Source organism: Saprolegnia parasitica (genome assembly GCF_000151545.1).
Source record: "Saprolegnia parasitica CBS 223.65 unplaced genomic scaffold supercont2.8, whole genome shotgun sequence".
Lineage (NCBI taxonomy): Eukaryota > Oomycota > Saprolegniomycetes > Saprolegniales > Saprolegniaceae > Saprolegnia > Saprolegnia parasitica.
In genome coordinates, this window is record NW_012156402.1 from 244712 (window position 1) to 267564 (window position 22853).

Sequence of the window (22853 nt, forward strand, 5' to 3'; positions counted from 1 at the left end):
CGGTGCCCTCCTCTACGCCCGTGCACTGCGTCGGGAGCTCCAGGACGCGGCGGACACGATGTACTACGCCAATTCATTGGCACCAATAATGCGTTCGTTGCTCATGCTTTCTGTAGACAAGCCAAAGACTCGGTGTAGTAGATAGCATATGACACAATAGTACATTTCACGGTCTCTTGTCACGAGGCAGCATCGTGGTCGTGGAGCTCGGTCGTCAAAAGTGACGTGTCGAACGGACTTTCGCGCCGGCCTTTCTTGTCCGAGATCCATAGCCGGAGATTCTCCAGTTGGTTGTCGTCGGCACTCGGCGCCCACTCAATGTTGACATCCAAGTCGCTTCGATTCGCTACGAGCGGCATGAGCGCCGCGACAAACGCTTGGCGCGCGTCGGCGCGGAGGTCCTTCATGGCCACGCCGCGCATCGTGATCTTCGCGACGGGCTTGGTCCCGAGGATGTCGGCGAGCCAGGCGCACATGAATTGGTACTTGGACGGCGAGTGGTTGCAAATGTCCTGCCGCAGCATGCGAAGAAGCGGCTTCGTAAACGCCTTGCAGGCCTTCATCCACTTGAGATCCGAAATGAGCTCGTCGTACGTCTCCATCGCGTCCGAGCCTTCGAGACCGTGAACGCCTGACCGATAGCACGACTCGCACAGATGCACGTGCGGACAGGCCACGCACGTCCACATGGGCGGCGGCGCCGACTTTTGCCGGTAGAGACTGAGCTTGGACGGCGCCTTGGGCGGGCACTCGGAGCAGAGCGTCGGCGGTGGCAGGTTCGAAACGCGCGTCTTGGCCTTCTTGTACGGGATCTTGGAGAGCAGCTGCGCTTTGGCGTACTTGCCTTTACCGAGGAGGTTGGACGGTGCAGACGAGAGCGACTTGAGGCCCGAGATCGCCGAGTGGTACCGGCTCGCACGGGGCGCGGCCGCGACGACAGGCGACGGCTCGTCTTTCTCGTGGTCGTCGTCTTCCGACGTGACGCTCGCGTGTGCGACCGAGCTCATAAAGTACGGCGGTGTCGCGTCGGCGACGAGGTGGCGGTTGCCATGGAGGTCGCCGGTCGGCGCAATGAAGACGTGGCCGCTGGCGTCGTCGAGCTCAAAGACGTCGTCGTCGGCGCCAAAGCCGGGCGTACCTGGCGAGTCTGCGGGCGGGGTCGGGCGACGCGGCGACGGTGCCATCTCACGTACAACGATGACAAAGTGGCAGAGCGACACGTCGGATCGACGTGCGGTAAATAGTGTGATATGGCTTGGCGCACCCAACTTTATTGGGTTTCTCCGTCGCTGGGAAACCAAACACTTAAACGGCTCTTTGCATGCTTACAGCGCGCACTGCTGCGGTTCGAGCTCGGTATACGTAGCTTGTGGGTGGTAGAATCGCGTGGAAGCCGGCGAGGTGCTGTATGCAGGGCCAGCTGGCTTTTTGCTCGATTTCAGGAATTCCTATCGCCTTAGATCACGTTGCGGTCTGAACCTATTGACTGTATGCAAGCAGCAAGGTCTCTTGGCAAGCAGTGAGCTTAGCAGTGCGTTAGTGCGCTGTCGACAACGGCGCGCCATCGCCGTTGTCTCGCATCTTCAACGAGCGCAACACCTGGCGCTGCACACTATTTAGTGCGAAACGCTCGGCATCCACACTACTTGATGTCGAATGGCTGCCGGTGATGGGCATGACGAAGGGGACGACAACAGCCATTTGTAGTCTTGCAGCAAGCAACTACTACGCAGGCTATGCACTATAGCGCAGCTTGGTCACGATGAGAAAGGGCATGCCTATTCCTTGCGATTACATATGCAAGTTCAAACCCGTGCCGACATGGAAAGATGCATTCTGGCGTAGCCTATCTTGGCGGACGCCTCGATGTGGTATCTGCCACCATGCACTCGCTACAATGCACTCGAAGCAGCCTTTCCTCCCGCTGGATTACCAGAACCAAACTACCGCACATAAAATTGAGCACTCCATCAAGAGCCCATGCTTTGTTGTCGGTATCAACGCCATGGCTTTGCTTCAGCACGTGCAACTCGCTCGGTCCATGCACTCTTCCAGTGGCACTCTTCTGTAGCGTCGTTGCAATTGCATCTGTTATTGGCGTGCAACCAGTACACTGTCCCACAGTCAGCCCTAACCCTAGCGCTAACAGCTCTTGAGAGGAAGGTCGAGCATGGCGTTGTCCGTGGACCCATGCATTGAACAGGGTGCGATTTTTCATCCTGCTTGGCAAAGACAGCTGTGTGCTGAAGCCTTCCCCGTGGCATGTGCTCGCCTTCAAACAAAAACACCCGAGATCGATCTGCTCACAACACATTATTTTATTTACAACAGGATGTACGACGCCACGCGCAGCGAATGGCTTACGCGATTTTTTGTAGACGAGAGCAATCGCAACGAGAGCAACGACGGCAGGCACAAAGATGCCGAGCAAGTAGAGCTGCGACGTGCCCTCTGGGCAGCCGTCGCCGCCCGCGAGCTTGAGGCAGTTGGTCGAGTCAAACATGGATGTCATCGTACCGGTGATGGACGTGGCGAGAATGACAAAGAAGGCATAAAAGATGAAGGCTGCGACCTTGGGGTAGCTGCCGCCGTGCTTCTTGAGCTCCATCACGGCCGCCTTTTGGTTGGGCAAAATGCACACCCAGAGGCAGCCAATGACGGTCGCCGAGTACGCAATGATGTACGTGTACGCGACCTGCGTGCGCGTTTCGGGGAGGTCGCCCTTAATGTCTTCGCTGCGGACGGCAAAGTTGGCGTCAATCACGTTCGTGATCATCGGGCCAAAGACGCCCGGGAGGTTTGTAATCGTCGTCAGGAGACCGTACATGATGCCTTCGCTGCCTTCTTCGGCGAGCTCGACAATGACGAACGTACCAACGACAAAGTTGATGCCGGCCGGGAGCTGTTCCGAGAGCGGCACGCCGAGGTAGAACCACTGGTTGCGGACCACGTCGTAGATGGTGCAGAATTGCACGATCGCATCGATGATGTTGGTCGTGATCGTCGTAATGATGAGCACGTAGCGCCAGTTCCAATGGGTGCCGTACTTGCCGGTGACGACGAGGACGGTCGCGAAGATGAGGTTGGAGATGATGCTGATGAGCGACGAGTTGAGGTTGTCCACCTCGGCCCAGTAGCGCGCCACGTACGACGACGCGGTCGTGCTGATGTACGACGTGAAAAGCGAGAACATAAAGTTGAAGATCATGACCTGCCACACGACCCGCTTCTGCGCGAGCGACCAGAATTGCTCGAGGTACGTCGAGACAGAGATATGCGTCGGCGCCTTGACGTCCTTGAGGAAGAAGTACACGACCGGCACGTTGAGCAATGACGTGGCCGCCATGATCCAAAAGTACCCGTTGACACCAATGTCCCAATCGTACGAGCCAGCCATGCGCTCCGAGTTGAGGCAGAAGCCCGAGATGGCCGACATGACGGCCATGAAAACCGTGCGCACGGCGTAGATCATCGATTGGAGGCGGCCGCGCTGCGCGAGCGGCTCCCGCTGCGCATATGACACCACGAGCGCGTCCTGGGCGACGTCGGCCATGATGTAGCAAAAGCAAGCGACCGCGCAGAGGAGCGCGAGCGTCGATCCGTTCGAGGCGGCCTCGGGGTCCGGCGCCGGCTCCCCCGCGGGCTTGAGCGCGACGACGATGAGGAGCACGGCCGTGAGGATCCACCCGACGAGGATATATGGCTTGCGGTGGTAGCCAAAGATCGGGACGCAGTCCGAGAGCATCCCAAAAAAGACCTTGAGCGACCAGCCAAGACTCATGAGCGCTGTCGCCGAGTTGAGGACGTTGCCTTGGAGCGTAAAGTACCCGGTCAAGACCGGGTACTGCATGCCGTTCATGCCGCCGTAGACGACACCGATCGCGGCATACTGGAAGAGGAGGGCCAGAATCTCGGGCGATGTGTAGATGGGCGCGTCGCCGTTGCGAAGTGCACCGTCTTCGAGCTCGCCAGGCGTCTTGGACTCGGCAAAATCGTCGTCGCGACCCCCCTTGATGATGCCCGTTGTGGAGCTTACGTACGAGAGCCGCTCGGCCGGTGCGAGTTCGTTGCGTCGTGCGACCATGGAAGCGAAAGGCCGCAAAAGGAAAAGTGAGCACTCAAGTTCGTTTTGCCACCAAAAGTGCCCCGACCACAAGAACAGACACGAGCGGTAGTGGGACCTGCGTTGGGAGTTCCACGTGGCAGCTTCCGAACCAGCTGTTTGGGCGCTAGCAACAGACGGTGGGATGGCGTCGTCTTTTGTGGTGGGCAAATGATGTACCGGTAGGTAGGTAGGTGATTGTACGGAGAAGAGACCAACGCAACCAAGAGTAATAACAGCACACGAGTGAGCTTCTCAAAGGAACGACAGCGTCGACGCGACGCACGTCTGCGGGGCCTTTACCTTGCATACCAAGAGTTGCAGCGGATGGTGGCATGTAAGGACAGACCTTGGACTCAAAACGGTGTGGGTAAGTGGGACCGTCGTCGTCGTCGTCGTCGTCGCGTGGGCATAGCCAATTGGTTCTCAACGACAATGCACTGTACAGTAGTAGATGAGGTACGTTAAAGCAGAGCCGCATTGCACCGCCAAACGACCATCAAATTGAGGCGCAAGGTGCAGAGAGCGACACTACACCTGATCGACGTCCCTGCTTATTATAAGAGTGCGTTGCTGCATCGAGCGTCTTCTACCTTGCAGCTCGTCCGTGCAACTGGTAAGAACTGCGTCTGAGCCAGGAACCTAAATTTCTGAGTCAGAAGGTGACGACGGATTGCGCTAGTTTTGGAGTCTCGATACGAATGTGAACACCCTCAAATCTGAGAACGCGAGTTCCCATCGAAGCTTCTTGGGTGCATTGGATCGTCACCTTGTATCCCAGGACTCTCCCTGCGTCGGACATGCCTGGGCGACTTACCTTGTATGCTGGTACTCGACTGGAAGGACGCGCCCACTGCGACTGGCCGCTGACGGCGTGCTGGAGGGGCAACTCGAAAAGTGACCGGCACTTCTAGCAGCCTCGTGCACGCAAGGATGGACGGCCCGTGCCTCGCTCATCGTCGTCATCATTTTCCCAGTTCAACAATGTAGCGTTCGCATTGACTACCGCAGAGTTGTCGCAGCACTGCGTTTCTTCTTCTGTGCATTTGAAGACATAGGAACATCAGTCCTCGTTTCCTGGCGGGAACTGGATTACGTTCTTAGAGTTTTTCTCTTCTATGCCTATGTAGCGCATTCGTCATCTTCAACCAAGTGGGTATGAGAGGGGCGTCTTGCACCGTCGACGGTGCCATGCATCTCGTTCGCAATACCATTATTGTGTCCATTGAACGAAGTGTGGGACCCAACAACTTGATCGCAATTCCACCCAAGTCGTCCAATTCGTTGTATCGATCCTGGAATCGGGCTATGCACTGTGTTTCCGAGTGTTGACGTAGAAGGACAGAGTGGTATCGACATATTTGGTGTTCAAAAAGCATGCAACTTAGTCGTTTTGCTTGAGCATACTGCCCATGAGTGCCGCAAACTCCGTGTAGTCAATCTTGCCATCGCCGTTCGCATCGATCGCACGCATGAGGTCGAGCACCTCGGCTTCCGACATGGGCGTCGCGTTCCCGAAGAGACTCACCACGTACGCTAGCTCGTCGGCCGAGATGAAGCCGTCGTGGTTCGTGTCAAAGATCTCGAAGGCCACGTGCATATCGGTCTCGTCGACAGCACCCCACTTGAACAAGCTCGAGTTCATCATGCTCACAAACTCGTCGAACGAGATGCCGCCGTCGCCGTCGACGTCGGCCATGCCCATGATCGCGTCAATCTCGCGCCTACATGAAGAGGCATGAGGTCCTTCGAACATTTTTACTCGAGGGACGTACTCGGTGAGGCGCTGCCCAAGAGACTGGAGCGCGGCGCCGAGTTCCGAGCGCGAGACAAAGCCATTGCCGTCCTTGTCGAAGACGAGAAAGACCTCCATGTACATGTCAATGTTGGCCGTGCGTGCACGCCGCACGAGAAGGCGCGATGGCGACGACAGCGGGAGACTCGCGACGTTGAGCTTGGTTTGGCTTAAAATCACCGTGAGGATGTTGGCCCGGAGCTTTTGGAGGCGGCGGTACGCCTGCAAGCGCGACGTGAGGCCGTCGGAGAGAGGCGTCGTGCCGTCGCGATGGAGCATCCATGGGTGTGCGAGCGCTTGCGCGGCCGTGTAGCGCCGCTTCGGGTCCAATTCAAGGAGGTGCGCAATGAGGTCTTTGGCTGGCGCGGAGAGGTTACTATACCACGGGTTGCCCGCTATGTATATACTGTCGTTTGCATATCGCTATATAATTGACCACAGCTCTTACTGTCGTAAGCGCCTTTGGCCGCAAGCGCGAGGATCTGCGCATCAGACGCATTGCCTTTGGGATCAAACGGGTGAATGCCCGTAAGCGTAATGTAGAGCTATATCACAACGCCCATCGTTAGTTGGAAGAGCCAAATCGGTGCCACTACCAAGACGCCAAAGGCCCACATGTCGACACCGACGTCCTGCGGCGCGCGCTTGATAATCTCGGGGGCCCAATACACCCTAGCATCATGGCGACGTGCTTTTCAGATTGAGGTTCAGATTCGAAAGCGTACATGGTGCCGGTGGGGCAGTCTTCGACAATCGACTGTCCCATCTGTTGCCGCCGACTTAGCCCAAAGTCCTAGCACATACCATGAGACTATGTGGCGAGCGTGACCGACGCACCGCAATCTTGATGCCTGGATGTGACGACGTGTCGGTCAGAAGGAGATTCTCGGGCTTGAGATCGCGGTGACTAGGCGAGTACGCTTCCTTAGCATCCACGCGGTAGCCACAGTGTATCGGCGCACCAGACACCGCGGTGGTGCAGATGGTCCAGTGCCAAGCAGACGTCGCGCAGGATGCGACTCGCGTCGGCCTCGGTCATGGAGCCCTAGTAGACCCGCGTCATCGTTGGATCGCATCACGGCCTCGCACCTTTTCCACGATATAGTCGAAGAGCTCGCCGCCTCGGACAAGATCCATGATCATGATGATGCGCGTTGGCTCGTAAATGACATCTCGGAGCGACACGATGTTGGCGTGCTGTCCGATCGAGCGCAGCATTGCAATCTACGCGCCGCTTAAAGCGCCAAGCATTCGACGATCATGTCACCGTACCTCGGCCTCGATCTCATCGATGGACGCGCTCTTCATGTCGAAAAACTTGGCCGCGACGTCAGCGCCCGTGGTCTTGTCACGTGCGGCCTTGACGACCGAGAAGCCGCCGACGCCGAGCTGCTTGCCGACGGCGTAGCGATCGTTGATGGACTCGTTGCGGGCGGGAGGCGGTGCCGCCCACGCTGCGGCGGCAAGCGGCACAAGTGCGCGGAATCGATGCAGCTGCCGGTGCATGTGGCGATCAGCGGTGCGGAGAACGTCTGTTGCCACAAATAGCCACACATAAGTGCCAGCGCGCCTCCTTGCACCTACGCATGCGATCGCGCACGAACAAACGACTATGGTGAGGGTAGTATTTTGAGGCCCATGGAGGGCTGGTCCAAAAGACACGCTATGCGAGTCAATGTCTATACCACTGCGATTGTCGCTTTGAAGGAATCCTACTTGCTGCGACGCGAGGTAGCGCGTGGGCAGGTATTTGTGGCATCCTGCCATATTTACTACAAGAGTTTTATTGATGGTACGCGATTGGGTAGAAGCATCCAATAAAACCAATCATTTTCACCAATGAATGGACACTTTCCGTGCAGGACACAACAGTGTAATCAGATCGCCTTCGTGGCCCGGTCGGGATGGATGTTGTTGTTCACACGGATCGATACCCTTCTCTCACCTCCTCCTCCTAACCTCCTACGAGTTTTGCGATCGCGAATCTACCTCTATTTAATACTTGCTAACGTAAAGAAACTCTATTTTACACATGTGAACAGTATTCATGTGCGGCGTTGAAACGAAGCCCGTTTCGTCGTCTACGTATTTCACGGTTGCTCTCGTGGGATCCAAGCCGGTGCGCACAAGCACAACACGTCATTCCACGTACATTGCACCAGTATAGCATTAAATACACTGTATTACGATCGAAGACATAACACAGCACGAGAAGACTGCACTCTGGGGGATGCGGGAATTCGACGAAACGACGTTGATGGATGGAAAGTTGATTGCTTGATCGCACTCCCAATCGTTTGGGCCCACAGGCGATATCTAGCTGTGTGATATCCACGACTGCGTGGAAGCAGATAGGGTATTTGCCGATAGTATGTTGGAGGCGTGACTGAAGCACGCGGAAGTGCTTGAGCCGTCGATTGATTTGTAGCCCCAACGACAAAAGAATCCCATCTTGAACATTTACATCGCGTCATTTCGTCGTGTAAGTTGTAAAAATATGCGACGCCGTCTCAAAGCGTTTTCTTCGAAACTGCTCCACAAGCCGCCAATGCGCCCGAGGAAAGGCGGCGGGAGCGAGTTTCGCAGCATCGTGGTGGCGTCGCCCCGCGCCAAGGCCTCGCCCCCGCGCCACCCACCCACGACTGACGCGACGGTGCCGTTGACACACGCCCATTTTGTCTCACAGGACGGGGCCGTGTAGAAAAACCACCTGCGCGGTCACCGACTCGCCACTCGAGGTACTTGCGTGAAAGGATGCAACGAATTCACAGTGCGTAGCTTGAACGTCGAGCAAGTGCTAGAGAAAAAGTTGCTCTCGTCGGCGCCCCCCGTCGCCAGCGCTACCATCGACGAGACCTTTCGCCGACTCGACTTTTATCGGTCGGCGCCTTCCTCCTATTGCGATGAACGATACGAAGCGCTACAATCTAGGTATCTAGCATCATTACGGCTTGACGATGCATCACTGCAAGACACGGCGCGCGTGACCATGATGCTCCAGGAGACGCTGTATGAAGCGTTTGGCGTCCTCGGTGCTGGTACGTTCTAGCGTAGCGTCAATTCCCATGCGTCGCGATACGTAGATTGCATTGTGATCTACATGGTGACCGACATGTACTTGCACGTGCGCGCAGCTACGTCGCGGGACCTCCTTGAAACCAACCACAGCTTGGTCCAGAGTCTGCCGGGGGGACTCCTACTCCAACGGGGGGCTCCCGACGACCCCTCCCCCGTCTTTGTTCTCAACATCCAGCGTCACGGTGCGTACAATGTCGCTTCGGACGTGGACGGGCGTCTCGGCACGCGCACCCACAGCTACCTCGCGTACCCGATCTTGGTCCGCGGCGTCCTGACGGCGGTCGTCGAGCTGCGCTGCTTCAACGAGCACTATTTTTGCCCCGTGCTGCTGCCGCCGTTCATTGCCGCGATTGGCAACCTACTGCAAGGACGACGACGCAGTAGCAATAAAGAAGCGAGTCCATCGCCCGCGCTTCGCCCGAACGCGCTCCAAATCACAAAGCTCGTCCAGGCCCCACCGCCACCAAGTGCAAACGCGGCATTGACGCAGGCGCTGCGCGGCGTCGTCCAGCTCGTCGGCGCAGAGTCTGCGTGGGTTTTTCAGATTACGACCGGCTCCGAGCGCATTCTGCAGACAGCGACGAGCTCCGGAGACACGGAGGTCCGCCTCTTTCCACAACCAAAAGGCCCTACGTTTGCGCAGCTCACGTCACTCCTCTCGCGTGTCGGGTCTCTTGCCGCGCGCAGTGACCTCGCGCTGGTGCAATCGCTCGTCAGTGACGCGGTATTGTCGGCGGCCGTCGTCGCGATCCCGTCCTTGACCGCCGACTACTACAGTGTGCTGTGTGTTTCAACGTCGGCGCCGTCCTTGGCGTGCGAGCCCAATGTGTTCAAGCTCGTGCGCGCCATCATGGTCAGCGGGTGCGAGATCGACAAGCTCACGTCGGATGTTGGGTTGCTTCTGCACCAAAAGACGCTGCTCGTCAAGTTTCTCGAACTCATCAACGAGGTGTGGATGACGGCGGACGGCGGGCGCAAGATGCAGCTCATTTGTGCAGCCGGCACCGCCTTCTTTGCAACCAAGGACTTTCGCTTCTATGTCTGCGACCGAGTACACCGCGAGCTCTGGAGCTTCAACGGCAGCGGCATCTCGAGCGGCAAGCACGTTGCATTCGGGGACGGTGTCGTCGGCGCGGTGGTCGAGGTACACTATTTCATGGACGTCCAAGATCGTATTGTCCCTTATTGTAGACAAAGGCGACGCGGTGGTACCTTGATGTCCGCGTCGATGCTATGGGCGTGGCGACCGAGTACGCCTCTGGCGCGGGCTCCCATGCGTGTCTCGTGGTTCCGATCTGCAATGCCCGCGGCGACGTTATCGCGGTAGCAATTGCATGTAAAGCAAAAAAGGACGCTCTTGGATTAGGTGAGCCAAGCCTTGCACAAGACGTCGGCGACGACGCTGCACGCCGACCTGCGCCACGTGCAAGCGTACGACACGCCGTTCCTGCTTGTGTTTGCGTCGGCGATGAGCCACATCATGGAGAAACATCCTGCGCTGCTCATGTTTGCCAAAGTCCACGCGGACCGGGAGCGCGTCTCGCGGCTCCACCACGAGGTACTGTCGATTCTTGGACCAACCTCGTCCATGATAAGTATGAATCATGCGTAGCATGCGATGGCAAAGCAGCACGAACGCATTCGGTCGCTCTTGGAGGCGAGCGGCCTCGAGACCATCACAATGAACGAGTTTGCAACCTTTCACGCGATCAAGAAGCAGCGAGCAAGCTCGCGCGCGTCAAGCTCAGGGGCAGTGTCTCGATGACCGCGTTGGCGCCACAAGCCACGCGGTTTCTCGTCCCGTCCCCCGACTTGCTCGAGATCGACATCAACGTGTTCGAAAAGACCTTTCTGGAGCTCAAGGCACTGGTCGTCGCCATGTTTTCGAGCTACCGACTTCTCGATACTTTTCGGATCGAAGTCGTCACGTTCAAGACGTTCCTCGACGCCCTGCAACTCGGGTACGGGCCTTGTATCAAGTTGATACATCGTCCAGTCCACAAGAGCCGTGACCATACTATGTCATAGATACCGCGAGCTACCCTACCACAGCTTTTACCATGCGTTTAGCGTGACGCACTTGACCTATTTTTGCTCGCAGCCGACCGTCTTCCAACCATTAGCGAGCTGGACGCGCTCGGTGTGCTCCTCGCCGCGCTCGGCCACGACCTCGGGCATCCCGGCAACGACAATGCGTTTGAAGTCGCCACGTCGTCCGAGCTCGCGATCCGCTACAACGATATTTCGGTACCTGCGCTGCCGTGTCGGACGCAGTTTTATAGTGTTGTCTGCTGCGGTAGGTGCTCGAGTCCCACTCAATTGCGCTTCTGTTTGGCCTCTTGCGCGGTAGTTGGCATCGGATCAAATATATTGGACCTTTGATTGACGCATGTTAGTAGACCCAAGCTGCCAAGTGCTTGAGGCCCTCGATGCATCCCAGTACGCGACGCTGCGCCAGTGCATTATTCAATGCATTCTCTACACAGGTTGAATGCGACTATGATGGCTCGATGTACGACATTATTTGCTGCGTAGACATCAAGTACCACGCGGAGCTGGTGAGTGCCATGACCGAGAAAGCCGACCCCAACGTCCTCAGCGCATCGCCCAACGGAAACAGTTGTACCTCAACTGGATCCTACACACGAGCGACCTTGGCAGCGCGGCGCTTTCGCCGCCCACGACCTTTCTCTGGTATGTATCGTCATATGATGGACGATATTGTCTAAACCACAACTATTCTACTAGGATGGAACGGGTCTGCGCTGAATTTGCCGACCAAGCCCGGCGCATGCACGATCTCGGATTGCCGCCGCCACTGCATTACGCCCACATGGAGAACACGGTGCGCGACACCCTCGCACGCAATATACCCGTGCGATAGTTCCACATAGCAAATGCGGGATGTGCTGCAAGTCAACTTTCTGGACTTTGTCGTCTTGCCGCTCTGGACGCTCACGAGCCAGCTCGTACCGCATGCCAAGCCCCTCTTAAACCAGATCCAACGCAACCGAGACTTCTTCGCAGCGCGGAGCCGCGACGAGCTTGGCGACGCGCCACTAGCAAACCGGTAGAGCAAGGCGTCATCGAAAACATGTGTGCAATGTAATAGAGTCTGTTGACAGAGATTTCTATACCCATCGGTCAACGAATCAAGAATGTCGGCGCGTTAAAGCTGCTGCATGGCCGCCATGAGCTCGGCCGGACTCGAATGGCCCACCAGCGCGTCCCGAACCGCCACGTACTTGGCGTTGGTCGGGTCGAGAGTGACTGCGCGCTCGATCGCCCGCAGTGCGTTCTCAAGGTCGGCCTCGTCACCGCGTTTTTCGTATTTCTCGGCGTACAAGAGCCCAATGTTGAAGAACGCGAGCTCGTTTGTGTGGTCGAGGGCGGCTGCGGCCTCAAAGTGGCTAAGCGCCAGCTCCTGCTTCTCTGCGAGCTTGTTCGCCTTGTAGATGGCTGCGAGGCTCGCGTGCGCTAACGACATTTGCTCGGTCGTCGCGTCGCTGTCGCCCTCGGCCAGTTTAAAGTACGTCTCGAAGCTCTCGATGGCTTGCTTGCCAATCGTGTGCTTCTTCTGGTTGTTGACTTGGTCCTGCGAGAGCTGCGACAGCGCAAATCCGAGGTGGTAGTAAAACTCAAAGGACGTTGGCTCGAGCTCCGTGGCCTTGCGCCAGCTGTCGGCCGCGCGCTCCCACTGCATCATGACGTTGAGCGCGTTGCCCATGAGCGCATGCCCAAAGACGAGGTCCGGGTCGGCGGCGATCGCCTTCTCACACTCTTCGACAACGAGCGGCCACTTTTGCGCCTCAAAATGACCCATGGCTGTCTGCAAGTAGCCCACTGCGCGGCGTTGCTTGGCGCTATAGCGCGGCTTGGACGCTGGCGCGGGCTCGGCGACCACGGGCTCCCGGACGGGCGCGGCGCCGTCGACCTTGAGCGCGAGTGGCTGGTCGTCCTGCGAGAGCAGCGCCAATACCAGCACAAGGAGAGGCAGGAGGACGCTCAGAGTGTACATGATGGGCTTTGTCGACGACTTGGTTGGACTTCTGCGCTGCCGCATGCACAAGCCGTTCTGATGGTCTGTGTCAAGATCGCGAAAATATCGAAGCTACCGGATACTCTTTCGACATCCGGATGATTTTTTCGACGATTTGCACGGAAATGCTGTTATCCACAGTATTTTACACAACACTATATACAAGGATTGCCATTTGAATAGTGTTACAGAACACTATTCAATGTCTGTTGGACCCGAATAGTGTGGTGTAGCAATCCGCAGCATGGCAGAGTGCGCGCTTGGCCCGCGATCCATGCCGAGTCTTGACGACCCGCGCTGGCGCGACATCCAAGCATCGTTGGAAGCTCGAGACGACGGCTGTGCTAGCCTCTTGCGCGAGCTCTTCCACGCGGTGCCCGTCAACAACTTTGGCGTCTGCAAGGCAGCCTTGGCGACGATCGTTGGCCAGCGCTCGACCGATCCCATGGCGTGCGCAGCGACGCTTGTCGACTTGACATTGCACTTTTGGACCGATACGTCGGCGCCGATTGCCTACTTGCTTCTCATGACACTGGACGAGCTGCGGATCGAAACCACACAGTATGTGGCCGACGCAACGTTGGGCCATTTGCAGACGCTCGTCGTCCGCGCCCTCGACGGATCCAACACCGTGGTAAGCGACCAGCTTCATTGTCAATGCGGCATGTGGTTGTAGGATGCCAAGGTGGTGACCAAAGCCATTGGGCTTTTCACGCTCTGTGCCGTCGACGACGAGCTCGTGCTGGCGTACGGCCGCTCGCTGGTGCAAAACCAAGCGTACATGAGCGTTCTCAAGCTCGTGGCGGCCTTCCCGGCGCTATCTTGGGACTTTTCGTGGCTTTTGGAGCAGCTCGTAGCGACCAACAGCTGGTCCATGGCCGAGCAATTGCTCAAAGCCGCGCCCAGCAAGAGCCTGCACGGTTGACATATATTTCTTTAGAAAGAATGCTGGCGTATATGGACGCCACTGTAGTTCTGACGGCGCACCTTGTCGAGCTCACGCTGGCCAAGCAAGACATCAAAAAGGTCCGCACCAGTCATGACAATGTCGAAATGTCACTTCAAATGTCGATCGTAGGCCCACAAATTTGTGCACTTGTACGGTCTCCAAGCGACCTTTCCGCAAGTTGGTACAGTTTAGACAAGTAAAATTTTGCGTCATGCGTAGTGTAGAGAGCTGGTTTCGGCGCGAAGCGCTCGAGAAGCTCTGCGCACAGAAAAAGTGGTCGATCGCCACGTCGTTTGTCGGAACCGATGCGTCGCTTCAGGTATTAGTCCATGTATTTATGAAATACAGTGGATGAGGCTCGTCGTAGGCGACGCTCTACCAGTATGTGGCCATGGCCGGCAACTCGGATCTCGCCAAAGAACTCTACGATCGGTCGACGAGGATGCTCGGTTGCATGGCACATAACGTGTAGCGTACTAGGTTCCAACTGCAAGTCGACCGCATCGATAACCTCTCATCGCTGGAGAGCCCCGTACCATCATGCGCTCACTCGCATTCATGCCAATGTAATGTCTTCTCGTAGGAGGAGGCGAGTTGCCTTGGCTGGTCGCTGCCGCCAGATGCCATCGTATTTTGCGACTCGGATGCGACCATGCAAGATCTGTACACGTCGGTGCTAAGTACGCTAGTTGTTGATATGTGCTTGGGATCGAGTGGCGCGGTTGTAGCCTGCGTCGAGGAAGGCGACCATCCCATCTGGCTCGGTGTCGACGTCGAGTGGCGACCGCTCGTGTCCAAAGATGAGACGTGCCTCGCCAGCCTCCTCCAGCTCGCGCTGGCGGACCGCGTCTTTCTCGTCGACCTCGTTGCTCTCGAGGTTGCTCCAATTCTCCAAAAGCTTGTCCGTTGACGCATGGAGTAGACCACTACAACAGGCTTGGACGTTGTGGAAGCGATTTTGCGCCATGCGTCGGTCCTCAAGATCGGATTTGGCTTCAAGCACGATCTCCGAGGTACAGCGTACTATGTAAGCAACTCGATTGGCAGCCCTCAACCCAAAGTCACTAGTGCTCAAGCACACGTTTCCAGACAAATCGACATTCGACGTTGTCCACGGCCTCGTGGATGTATGTCGCAATCGTGCGATCGCATCTGATCATGATGTGTAGATGGGAGCGCTGCTTCGCTCGTGGCAGCCGACGTACACGGGCCGAAGCTTGTCAGACGGCGCCGCGCTTGTTCTGGGGCGGCCTCTGAACAAGGTACCACGTCGACTGTGTGCGTACGCTGCATGGTGGCTGGTGCTGTAGAAACAACAGCTCTCGGACTGGGAGAAGCGACCGCTGACGCCAAAGCAAGCCGAGTACGTGTCAGCACGAGACGACAGCATTAGTACAATCGATGGAATAGGTATGCCGCCCTTGATGCGTGGGTGCTCGTCGCCATGGCCCAGCGCCTGTGCCAATCGTCCGAGGAGCTGTATGCCGGCTGCATCGAGTCGATCACGTGCGACGTGCCACCAAGCCGGCAAGTGGCCGACATTGTGCGCTTGCGGCATGCGCGACAGCACGCCAAGACCGCCTCCGTTGTACGGTCGCTTTGCTGCTTTCGCTAAGCTAAGACCCTATTGGTAGACGACGCAGACGCGCATTGCAGACTTTGTCAAGCAGCACGAAACAAGCGCATTCGGTTGTTGCCGCGAAGCGAACTAACTGACGCCACCAACGGCGTGCGTCTCGCCAACAGCCTCTGCATCCTTGCCAACGGTACCACATGACGGACCAGTCACTCTTGCTCATGAGACATAGGGGCCCCGTACGTCGTTGTGCTGCCCCAAGACGCCAAGGTCGACTTGAGTCTCCTGAGTATGGTCCTGGGTGTCGCCAGAAAGAAGGTGCGCTTTGCCCGACCCACCGAGTGCACCAGCATCTTTGGCTACGCGCCGGGAACGGTGCCGCCGTTCGCCCACGACGTGCCCGCGCGCGTCTTGCTCGACACGTACGGTCCACCGAATCTTCTTCGTCACAACGCGCTTTCTTTGTGGTGTAGGGCCCTTGAAGGCGCGGAGCGCATTGTGCTGGGCGGCGGAACCTCGGACGTGCTTTTGGAGGCGTCGTTCGAGGCACTTCTGGAGCTCTGCCATGCACCGCGCGTTCTGCCGCTGGCCATGCAGCACGACATTACGAGCTTGCAGGCGGCGCCGCAAGACTAAAGTTCCTCGCCGATACGATGCTTGGTCGTGTTGCCAAGTGGCTTCGCATGACGGGCATCGACGTGCTGCACTGGGACAAATGCGACGAGAAGTCCAACATGCTCATTCAAGCGACCGTCGAGCACCGGATTGTGCTGACGCGGGACCGGAAGCTTGCCAAGCAGCGCCAAGCGCTCGCGTGCTACGTCGTCCTCAGCGACAACATCGAAGCGCAGTTCCAAGAGGTAGGCGCGCTCCTATGGACCCGGCCTTTCGTGATACTTTTCGATGTGTAGATCAAGAAGCACTTTAGCATCGAGTTCAAGGAAGAGACGTTCATGTCGAGGTGAGTGCGCGTTGCCTTGAGCTCCTACATCTTATTCAATGCGTTCGATAGATGCGCCAAGTGCAATGGCAAGGGCTTTCGCATCGTACCGCTGGAAGAAGTCCGAGTCGGCGACGATGTCCCGGCGCGTGTACTCGAGACAGTGACCGACTTTTGGGCGTGCTTGCTCTGCGCCCAATTGTACTGGGTTGGACCCAAGTACAGCACTGCGCATGCCAAGATGCAAGAGATCTTTGGCGACATCGGCAGTCAGTAGCAGAGTTTTGTGTATAGAAATAATAGAGATGCATCAACATTGCGCGTAGCACTGCACTAGTGTCCACAGAATGATCGCTAGGGACGCTGCGTCGTCGTCAAAGGTGGGGTCGACTTGGGCACCGTCCACATTTCCTATGCTGGACGATAAGCAAGCTTGTCAAATTCGACATCTCGTGTGTACCCCGAGAGCAACTGGCCAAGATCCGTCGAGTCCGCTCTTGCATGGCCCATGGTCCACAGGATACCTCGGCGACGACGGACACCATGGCCCTGGAAGGAGATACATAGCCTTGAGCCTGAGATTTGGTTGGCGCTAAAGATATAGCTGGGTACCACATCGGTTTTTACACTGGAATAAGGTTGCTCACCTTGAGGCTCGTCCACATCTGACGTATCAGGCGACGAAGCGTACACCAGCCGCTGCGTCGGTGCACACAGGTCTGTGTCCTCTGGTTGACTTGAATCGCTCTCGTTCGTGCAGCTGCTTAGATAGCCTCCGAGCTCCACTTGTTCTGGGTAAAGTTGGCTCGGCGCCTCTTCTATCGGCGTATCGTCACGAGGCGATGGTCGGTCGTCGTCGATGTTGACGATCCTGGTGCATCCATGGGACGTCAATGGAGTTGAACAGGACGACGATGCCGACTGGGCCTCGTCAATGATGCTTGCTGCGACTTGCGTGAAATGAATCGTGTCGACCGTCAGAGCAGGCTCGTTGTGCAGCACAGTGGATGCAGGGGTGCACGTTTCCGGGGTAGAGCGACGTTCGGGATCAAATTTTGGCGAGTATGGTCGGCTGCAGGACGACTGATTTGGCGGTGTGTGGGCTTGATCTTGAAACTTCGGCTCGAAGTAAAGCGGATTCGACTCGTCGTGCACTGTAGCCGCGTGCGCGTATCGACTTGAAGCAATCGTCGTCGATGGGGCGAATGTCTCGACAAAGGTTTCGCTGCGAGGCTTGCCCATATGCCTCGCCCACTGCCAACTGCCAACGAGGTCGGGCTTTGGAACTAATGGTTGGAGTTTTATAAGCATGACAAAAGGATATGTTGTTTCAGAAACCTGGAGCGGTGTGGCTCCCAATTGCCGACGTCGCAGCATGGGACCCGACTTTCCGAGTGACGACAGAAGGTTTGCCGCCTTCGATCGTGTTGAGTTCCGTGACGGTGCTGACGGAGGGGCCACAGTTTACCTCGGCCTTCACTGACTGAGGGCTTGTTTGCCCTGATCCAATGAGGCTCCGCAAATGAAGCCTCTAGTGGCCCGTTAAATACAGATATTGATGATGCAGGGCTACCGTTGCTGGCTGCATGTTGTGGCTTTGCACCGTCTATCGCGCCATTCGGCGTGGCAAGCTGCTTAAACAGCGACGTGTGCCACTTTTCTCGATGGTTCGGGCTAGGTTGCAGCGGCACCATGTACGGACCTAGCCGATGTTCGTACCTGCTATAAATATGTGGGTTACCTTTCCATCGAGAGCCTTGGTCATTATTGGGGCTTGGGCCTTCAGCATGCAGTAGCGGTCGATGCAGGTCGCGATGATGCCAGCCCGGTGACAGATCGTTTTGGCTCGTGCCATCAAGCATTCTTGATAGCCCAGAAGCTTCCGTGCTTCGTTGAGACCATTGCAAGTTGAAGCCATGCTGCTCAGTAGACGAAGATGCCATCGACGGAGCTATAAACGGAGTCGAAAGTAATCGCCCCTGCATGCTTGATGTGTTGTTTTCTTACGTGCGTCGTTGTAGGTGGCCATGGCGCGAGGCTCAATTGATGCTTGGGTTGGGTATGTTGATGTGTCTGCATCTGAAGGGCGCGCGTAGCCCCGTCCGACCATTGGCGAAGTCGAAATGTCTGACGTGTTCAGAGACGACAAGCGCATTGGGGACCGCTGCCACTGCATTTCGGTATCTTGGGTGGGCGACGGACGTATCGTCACATGATCTGAATGCCGTGGCGAGGTCTCATTGAACCAATCGCGTCCATCTAGACACACAAAAAAGATCTCTTTTGTACCGTACAATTGTATGTAGAACGCACTTGACTCGGATCGACCAAAAGCGCTCTGCAGAGTGTAGTTTGGCCCTCCGTCTTGAAAGGTTTGCAGGCCTACGTTTGTACATCACGATAGGAGCAGATATATCAATGCAAACGAATGTTACGGCTGTCGTTGACGCGGTGCGTCAGGAACAATGGGCGCTTTGGAGCAGCTGTGTAGCGCTTGATACCAAGTGCCACAATGTCAGTTGACCATAATCACCTTCCACAGCATTCTCTAACCAACACATGTTACTTTTCAAAACCAACGGTGGAACGTACGTAGAATGCTTGCGTTGAATCGTGGCGGAGATGGTGAGGGTGAGAGGTCTGTACAAACATGATGTGGACAACAAGCACCACACAATGCTACCTTCGTTGCTTGCTTTGACCGCTTCGCGCTCGGTGGTTGATCGCGGAACGCTCTAGCATATTGCCGCTTGTTTTGCCACACTAACACATACCTGTAAAGACTCGACTGGACTAAGATTTCATTGCACCTGAAGCTTGTCGACTTGTATCGCTTGTCAACGACGCGCCTAAGGAGAAAAATCCAAATAGAATGTCGAGGACGTACGTCAAGGTTGACGTACTGGACGAGGCGATTGAGGCATAACGCGCTTGCTCTTCTGGTTCGTCGGCTGTTGTCGCTCTGCTCATCGCTCGGCTCGTCACGTCTCGAGAACGACGCCCTTGGAAGCTGTACGGGCTGCCAGACGTTGATGATGCGCTCATGCTGCGGCCCATGAGCATAGGTTGTGACCGTGGGGAAACCGATTGCAGAGAAGCCGAGGACGCCGACGATGCGAACGAGTCGTCTTCTTCGCGCGGGTACACTAGAGGTTGATCCCCCACAAGCGCACGGCGTTCGGGGAAGACGTGATCGAAGAACGAGAGTCGGGTCGCCACTGCCTTTGCTTTGGAGACATGTGCCCGCCCAGACTCGCTGGGCGAACTTGGCTCCACGTGCACAAAGGACTTCGTCGATCCTAGAAGATCCATGCCTCTCCCCGCACGAAAGCATTGGTATCATACGTTGGCTCATCTGGCTCTTCTGAGAGCTCTTCGATGGCGCGACCCGCTTGCACTCCGGTGTCATGGCCAGGCCTACACAGCTCATAAGTACATGGCATCAAGGTAACATGCGACCCTTTTCGTCGACTTCCTCGCCTTCGCTACGTGCACGAGCAGAACATGTAATCTTCGTGACCAAGTAAGGGCGGAGAAGGGTCTACGTACTTGAAGCAACGGAAGGCTTGGTCCGGGGTCAGCACCATGCGCGCCGGTGAGCTTGACGTCGGGCGCATCGGGGACGGCTTCTTGTCCGGGACATCTTCCTTCGAGACGCGTGCTTGATGCTTTTCATGTCCTGCTCGCATCGCTCCGAAGCGGGAGCTTCCCGTCGACCGGGCGGGGATCGCAGGTCCTGCATCCTTCGTCGTTGTCGTCGTTCGAGGATCGCGGGCCATCGTCCCATGAGCCTCGCGCGGAGGAGGAGCTCCATGCGCGCCCTTGTACTGCTTCCTCTTCCGCTGGGCGAGCTTCCCATGCAGCGCGCGGTTCTTGCTGCTCGCGATCCAATTCATGCGCGCGCTCCGAGGTGAAATCCAAACTGGGACTTGGTATCTTTGGAAATCGGATTTCGCCTTTGCTAAGGCACACTAATCCCTAAAGCAAGGGCGTGCCAACATCAAGTTGCCATGTTGAAGTGGTCTTATTTTCGGCATTTTGTTTGCCCACAAGTACGCCGTGTTCGGTCACTCGACAACGCCCAACCTGGTAGATATCGACGAAGAAAGAATGCCATAGAGCTAGGTACTGCTCGCCGACAGGGACTCTGACAAAGCTACTGGTATGCGCCGAGATGGCGTCGGTGGCAGCCTTTTTTGCGGCATCCGCCGATATGCCGAAAATAATATGCCGAGCACAGCCCGGCGGATTCGGCACGTGGCGCATTTGGATATTGGCGTGTCATTGGAATGACGATGAAGCTTTTCGAGAAGGGGCTGATCTGGCAGTGGGCCAGCACGCCGACGCACGCGGCGCCTCGCGAGTCGCGGGGCTACGCCAACTGGATGCTCATCAATGAAGCGAAAGGCGAGATCGTAGCCGTCGGGTCGGGCGACACGCCAGCCTTTATCAGGACCAAGGCGGCCACGACCGTCGACTTGGGCGGAAAGCTCGTGCTTCCGGGTCTCCAAGACTCGCACATTCATGTGTACCTCATCGGCGAGGTCGCTCACTACGTCGACCTGCGCGGAACGACTTCGTTTGACGAGCTGCGCGATCGCGTCCAAGCGCATGCGGCCAAGCATCCCGACATTGAGTGGATCGTCGGGTTTGGCTGGGAGCAAGACAAGCTGTCGGCCGACGCGCGGTACCCATCGCGCGTTGACCTGGACGCGATCGTGCCGGGCCGCCCCATGTACCTCTGGCGCGCCTGCTGGCACATTGCCGTCGTCAACACCAAGGCGCTCGAGGTCGCGGGTGTCCAGGGGGAGGCGATCGATGCGGCGTGGACCTCGATTCCAGGTGGCGTCGTCGACATGGATGCGAATGGCAAGCCCACGGGCGTCCTCCGCGAAGCGGTAGCCTCTGCCCGATCCTCTTCACGGCTCACGCACCTATGCTTGTACAGGCCGTGTCGCTTGTCCAAAAGTTCATTCAAGAGCAGTCCGACGGTGCATATTGCTATGGACGTGCAGCGGCTCACCATACGTCCGTCCGTGTGTAGAGCTGCGTAAAAAGTACCTCTTGCGCGGTCTCCAGACCTGCCTCGAGTTTGGTTTGACAAGTACAGCGGCCTCTCCGCCACACGTCTTTCTAACGTCGATGGTATTAGGTGTCCACACCAACGACCACAACGCGTGGTATTTGTACCAAGAGCTGCAAGCGTCCGGCCGTGTCCCGATACGCGTGTATGTGACGCCCGACCAGAACGAGATTGGCCAAACGAACATTCCTTTGCCCAAGACTCGTGACGGCCTCTTGAGCTGCGATCGCGTCAAGATCTTCTCGGACGGCTCGCTTGGCGCCGTACCGTGATGCGTCTTCTTGATGCAAGTCTCAATGACGATGCCTAGGAAACAGCGGCGCTGCGGGAGCCGTACCGCAACACGTGTAACCTCGGTGTGCTCATGGAGTCGGACGCCTCGATGCTACACAAGATCCAGGTCGCGCATGCGGCCGGGTACCGCCTCGAGATCCACGCGATCGGAGACCGTGCGGCGGCGCAGGTGCTGCATGCGATGGACAGCGCCGGTTTGACGCCAGCCGACCGTCCGATTTTGACGCACTGTCAGATTCTCGGGCCGGATTTGCTTGATGCAATGGCGCGCCTCGGTGTCATTGCCGACATCCAACCGTCGTTTGTCATTACCGACGCATCGTTTGCCGAGAAGCGGTTGCCGCCAGCCTGCGTGCCGTACTCGTACTGCTGGTCATCTCTCCTCCGTCTTCTCTTGCATCATCGATTGACATCTTGGCAATAGGAAGCGCATGATGGACCATGGCATCGTCTGCGCCGGCGGTAGCGACGCGCCGATCGAGACGAGCAACCCGTTCCAGGGCTTATACGACGCCATGCACCGCGCCGCGCCGGGCACGACCAATTTTTTGGACAATTCTGATCAAAAACTCCCATTTGCGGCCGCGCTCCAGCTCTATACGCTCAACGGTACGATAGCATGGCAGTTGACAGGTCGTCGATGGATTATGGCAGGTGCGTTTGCCGCCAACGCAGAGACGCGGCTGGGCCACCTCGATGTCGGCTTTTTCGCAGACTTTGTCGTGCTTAACCACAACGTCGCGAGCGATGCGGACAAACTGCTCGCACCCGATGTCCTTCACAGCGTCTACGTGCACGGGATCAAGCGCCACGAACGCGACGGCAACGCCCCTCCCACTTTGCCACCCGCGCCGGGGCTGCCGGGGCGCAACGGTAAGATCCGCCTCTGCCGCTGCTGCCGGTAAGCTGTCAAGCGGTGGTCAAGTGACGAGAACCGGAATTCATAAAAATGAGCAATCACTTTGAAGCAACATAGCCTCATCTCTTTACGTCCAGT

General features: G+C 57.1%; 8 protein-coding genes across 8 annotated transcripts; 4 read left to right on the forward strand and 4 right to left on the reverse strand.

Moving 5' to 3' along the window:
• Positions 1–137: 137 nt before the first annotated feature.
• SPRG_03199 (hypothetical protein) lies at positions 138–4097 on the reverse strand. The gene is made up of 2 exons (XM_012341788.1): positions 2365–4097; positions 138–1147 (listed from the first exon to the last, which is right to left on the reverse strand). The coding sequence occupies exons 1-2, from the start codon at positions 4082–4084 to the stop codon at positions 180–182; spliced, it is 2688 nt and encodes an 895-aa protein (XP_012197178.1). The 5' UTR covers positions 4085–4097; the 3' UTR covers positions 138–179.
• A 1352-nt stretch (positions 4098–5449) lies between these two features.
• SPRG_03200 (CAMK protein kinase) lies at positions 5450–7403 on the reverse strand (the record flags this gene model as incomplete). The annotated part of the gene is made up of 9 exons (XM_012341789.1): positions 5450–5826; positions 5878–6292; positions 6346–6442; positions 6494–6569; positions 6623–6690; positions 6735–6804; positions 6860–6942; positions 6987–7121; positions 7170–7403. The coding sequence occupies 9 exons, from the start codon at positions 7401–7403 to the stop codon at positions 5487–5489; spliced, it is 1518 nt and encodes a 505-aa protein (XP_012197179.1). The 3' UTR covers positions 5450–5486.
• A 1193-nt stretch (positions 7404–8596) lies between these two features.
• SPRG_03201 (hypothetical protein) lies at positions 8597–12123 on the forward strand. Its single transcript, XM_012341790.1, has 15 exons — positions 8597–8635; positions 8676–8777; positions 8829–8935; positions 8981–10119; positions 10167–10298; positions 10342–10533; positions 10588–10664; positions 10700–10947; positions 11077–11222; positions 11276–11321; positions 11375–11461; positions 11511–11566; positions 11596–11669; positions 11724–11820; positions 11870–12123. Exons 3-15 carry the CDS (start codon positions 8887–8889, stop codon positions 12047–12049), a joined length of 2523 nt encoding a protein of 840 aa, XP_012197180.1. The 5' UTR covers positions 8597–8635; positions 8676–8777; positions 8829–8886; the 3' UTR covers positions 12050–12123.
• Positions 12041–13051, reverse strand: SPRG_03202 (hypothetical protein). The gene has a single exon (XM_012341791.1). It carries the CDS (start codon positions 13036–13038, stop codon positions 12145–12147), a length of 894 nt encoding a protein of 297 aa, XP_012197181.1. The 5' UTR covers positions 13039–13051; the 3' UTR covers positions 12041–12144.
• Positions 13052–15830: 2779 nt separating this feature from the next.
• SPRG_03203 (hypothetical protein) lies at positions 15831–16175 on the forward strand (the record flags this gene model as incomplete). Its single annotated transcript, XM_012341792.1, has 2 exons — positions 15831–15961; positions 16013–16175. The coding sequence occupies 2 exons, from the start codon at positions 15831–15833 to the stop codon at positions 16173–16175; spliced, it is 294 nt and encodes a 97-aa protein (XP_012197182.1).
• Positions 16176–16192: 17 nt separating this feature from the next.
• On the forward strand, positions 16193–16805 carry SPRG_03204 (hypothetical protein; the record flags this gene model as incomplete). The annotated part of the gene is made up of 3 exons (XM_012341793.1): positions 16193–16399; positions 16451–16500; positions 16552–16805. 3 exons carry the CDS (start codon positions 16193–16195, stop codon positions 16754–16756), a joined length of 462 nt encoding a protein of 153 aa, XP_012197183.1. The 3' UTR covers positions 16757–16805.
• On the reverse strand, positions 16749–19029 carry SPRG_22115 (hypothetical protein). Its single transcript, XM_012342027.1, has 9 exons — positions 18915–19029; positions 18793–18861; positions 18487–18738; positions 18221–18430; positions 18053–18181; positions 17818–18010; positions 17127–17765; positions 16940–17071; positions 16749–16890 (listed from the first exon to the last, which is right to left on the reverse strand). Exons 5-9 carry the CDS (start codon positions 18065–18067, stop codon positions 16790–16792), a joined length of 1080 nt encoding a protein of 359 aa, XP_012197417.1. The 5' UTR covers positions 18068–18181; positions 18221–18430; positions 18487–18738; positions 18793–18861; positions 18915–19029; the 3' UTR covers positions 16749–16789.
• Positions 19030–20745: 1716 nt separating this feature from the next.
• On the forward strand, positions 20746–22837 carry SPRG_03205 (hypothetical protein). Its single transcript, XM_012341794.1, has 7 exons — positions 20746–21377; positions 21428–21470; positions 21524–21583; positions 21632–21825; positions 21873–22228; positions 22281–22465; positions 22511–22837. Exons 1-7 carry the CDS (start codon positions 20769–20771, stop codon positions 22759–22761), a joined length of 1698 nt encoding a protein of 565 aa, XP_012197184.1. The 5' UTR covers positions 20746–20768; the 3' UTR covers positions 22762–22837.
• Positions 22838–22853: the final 16 nt, after the last annotated feature.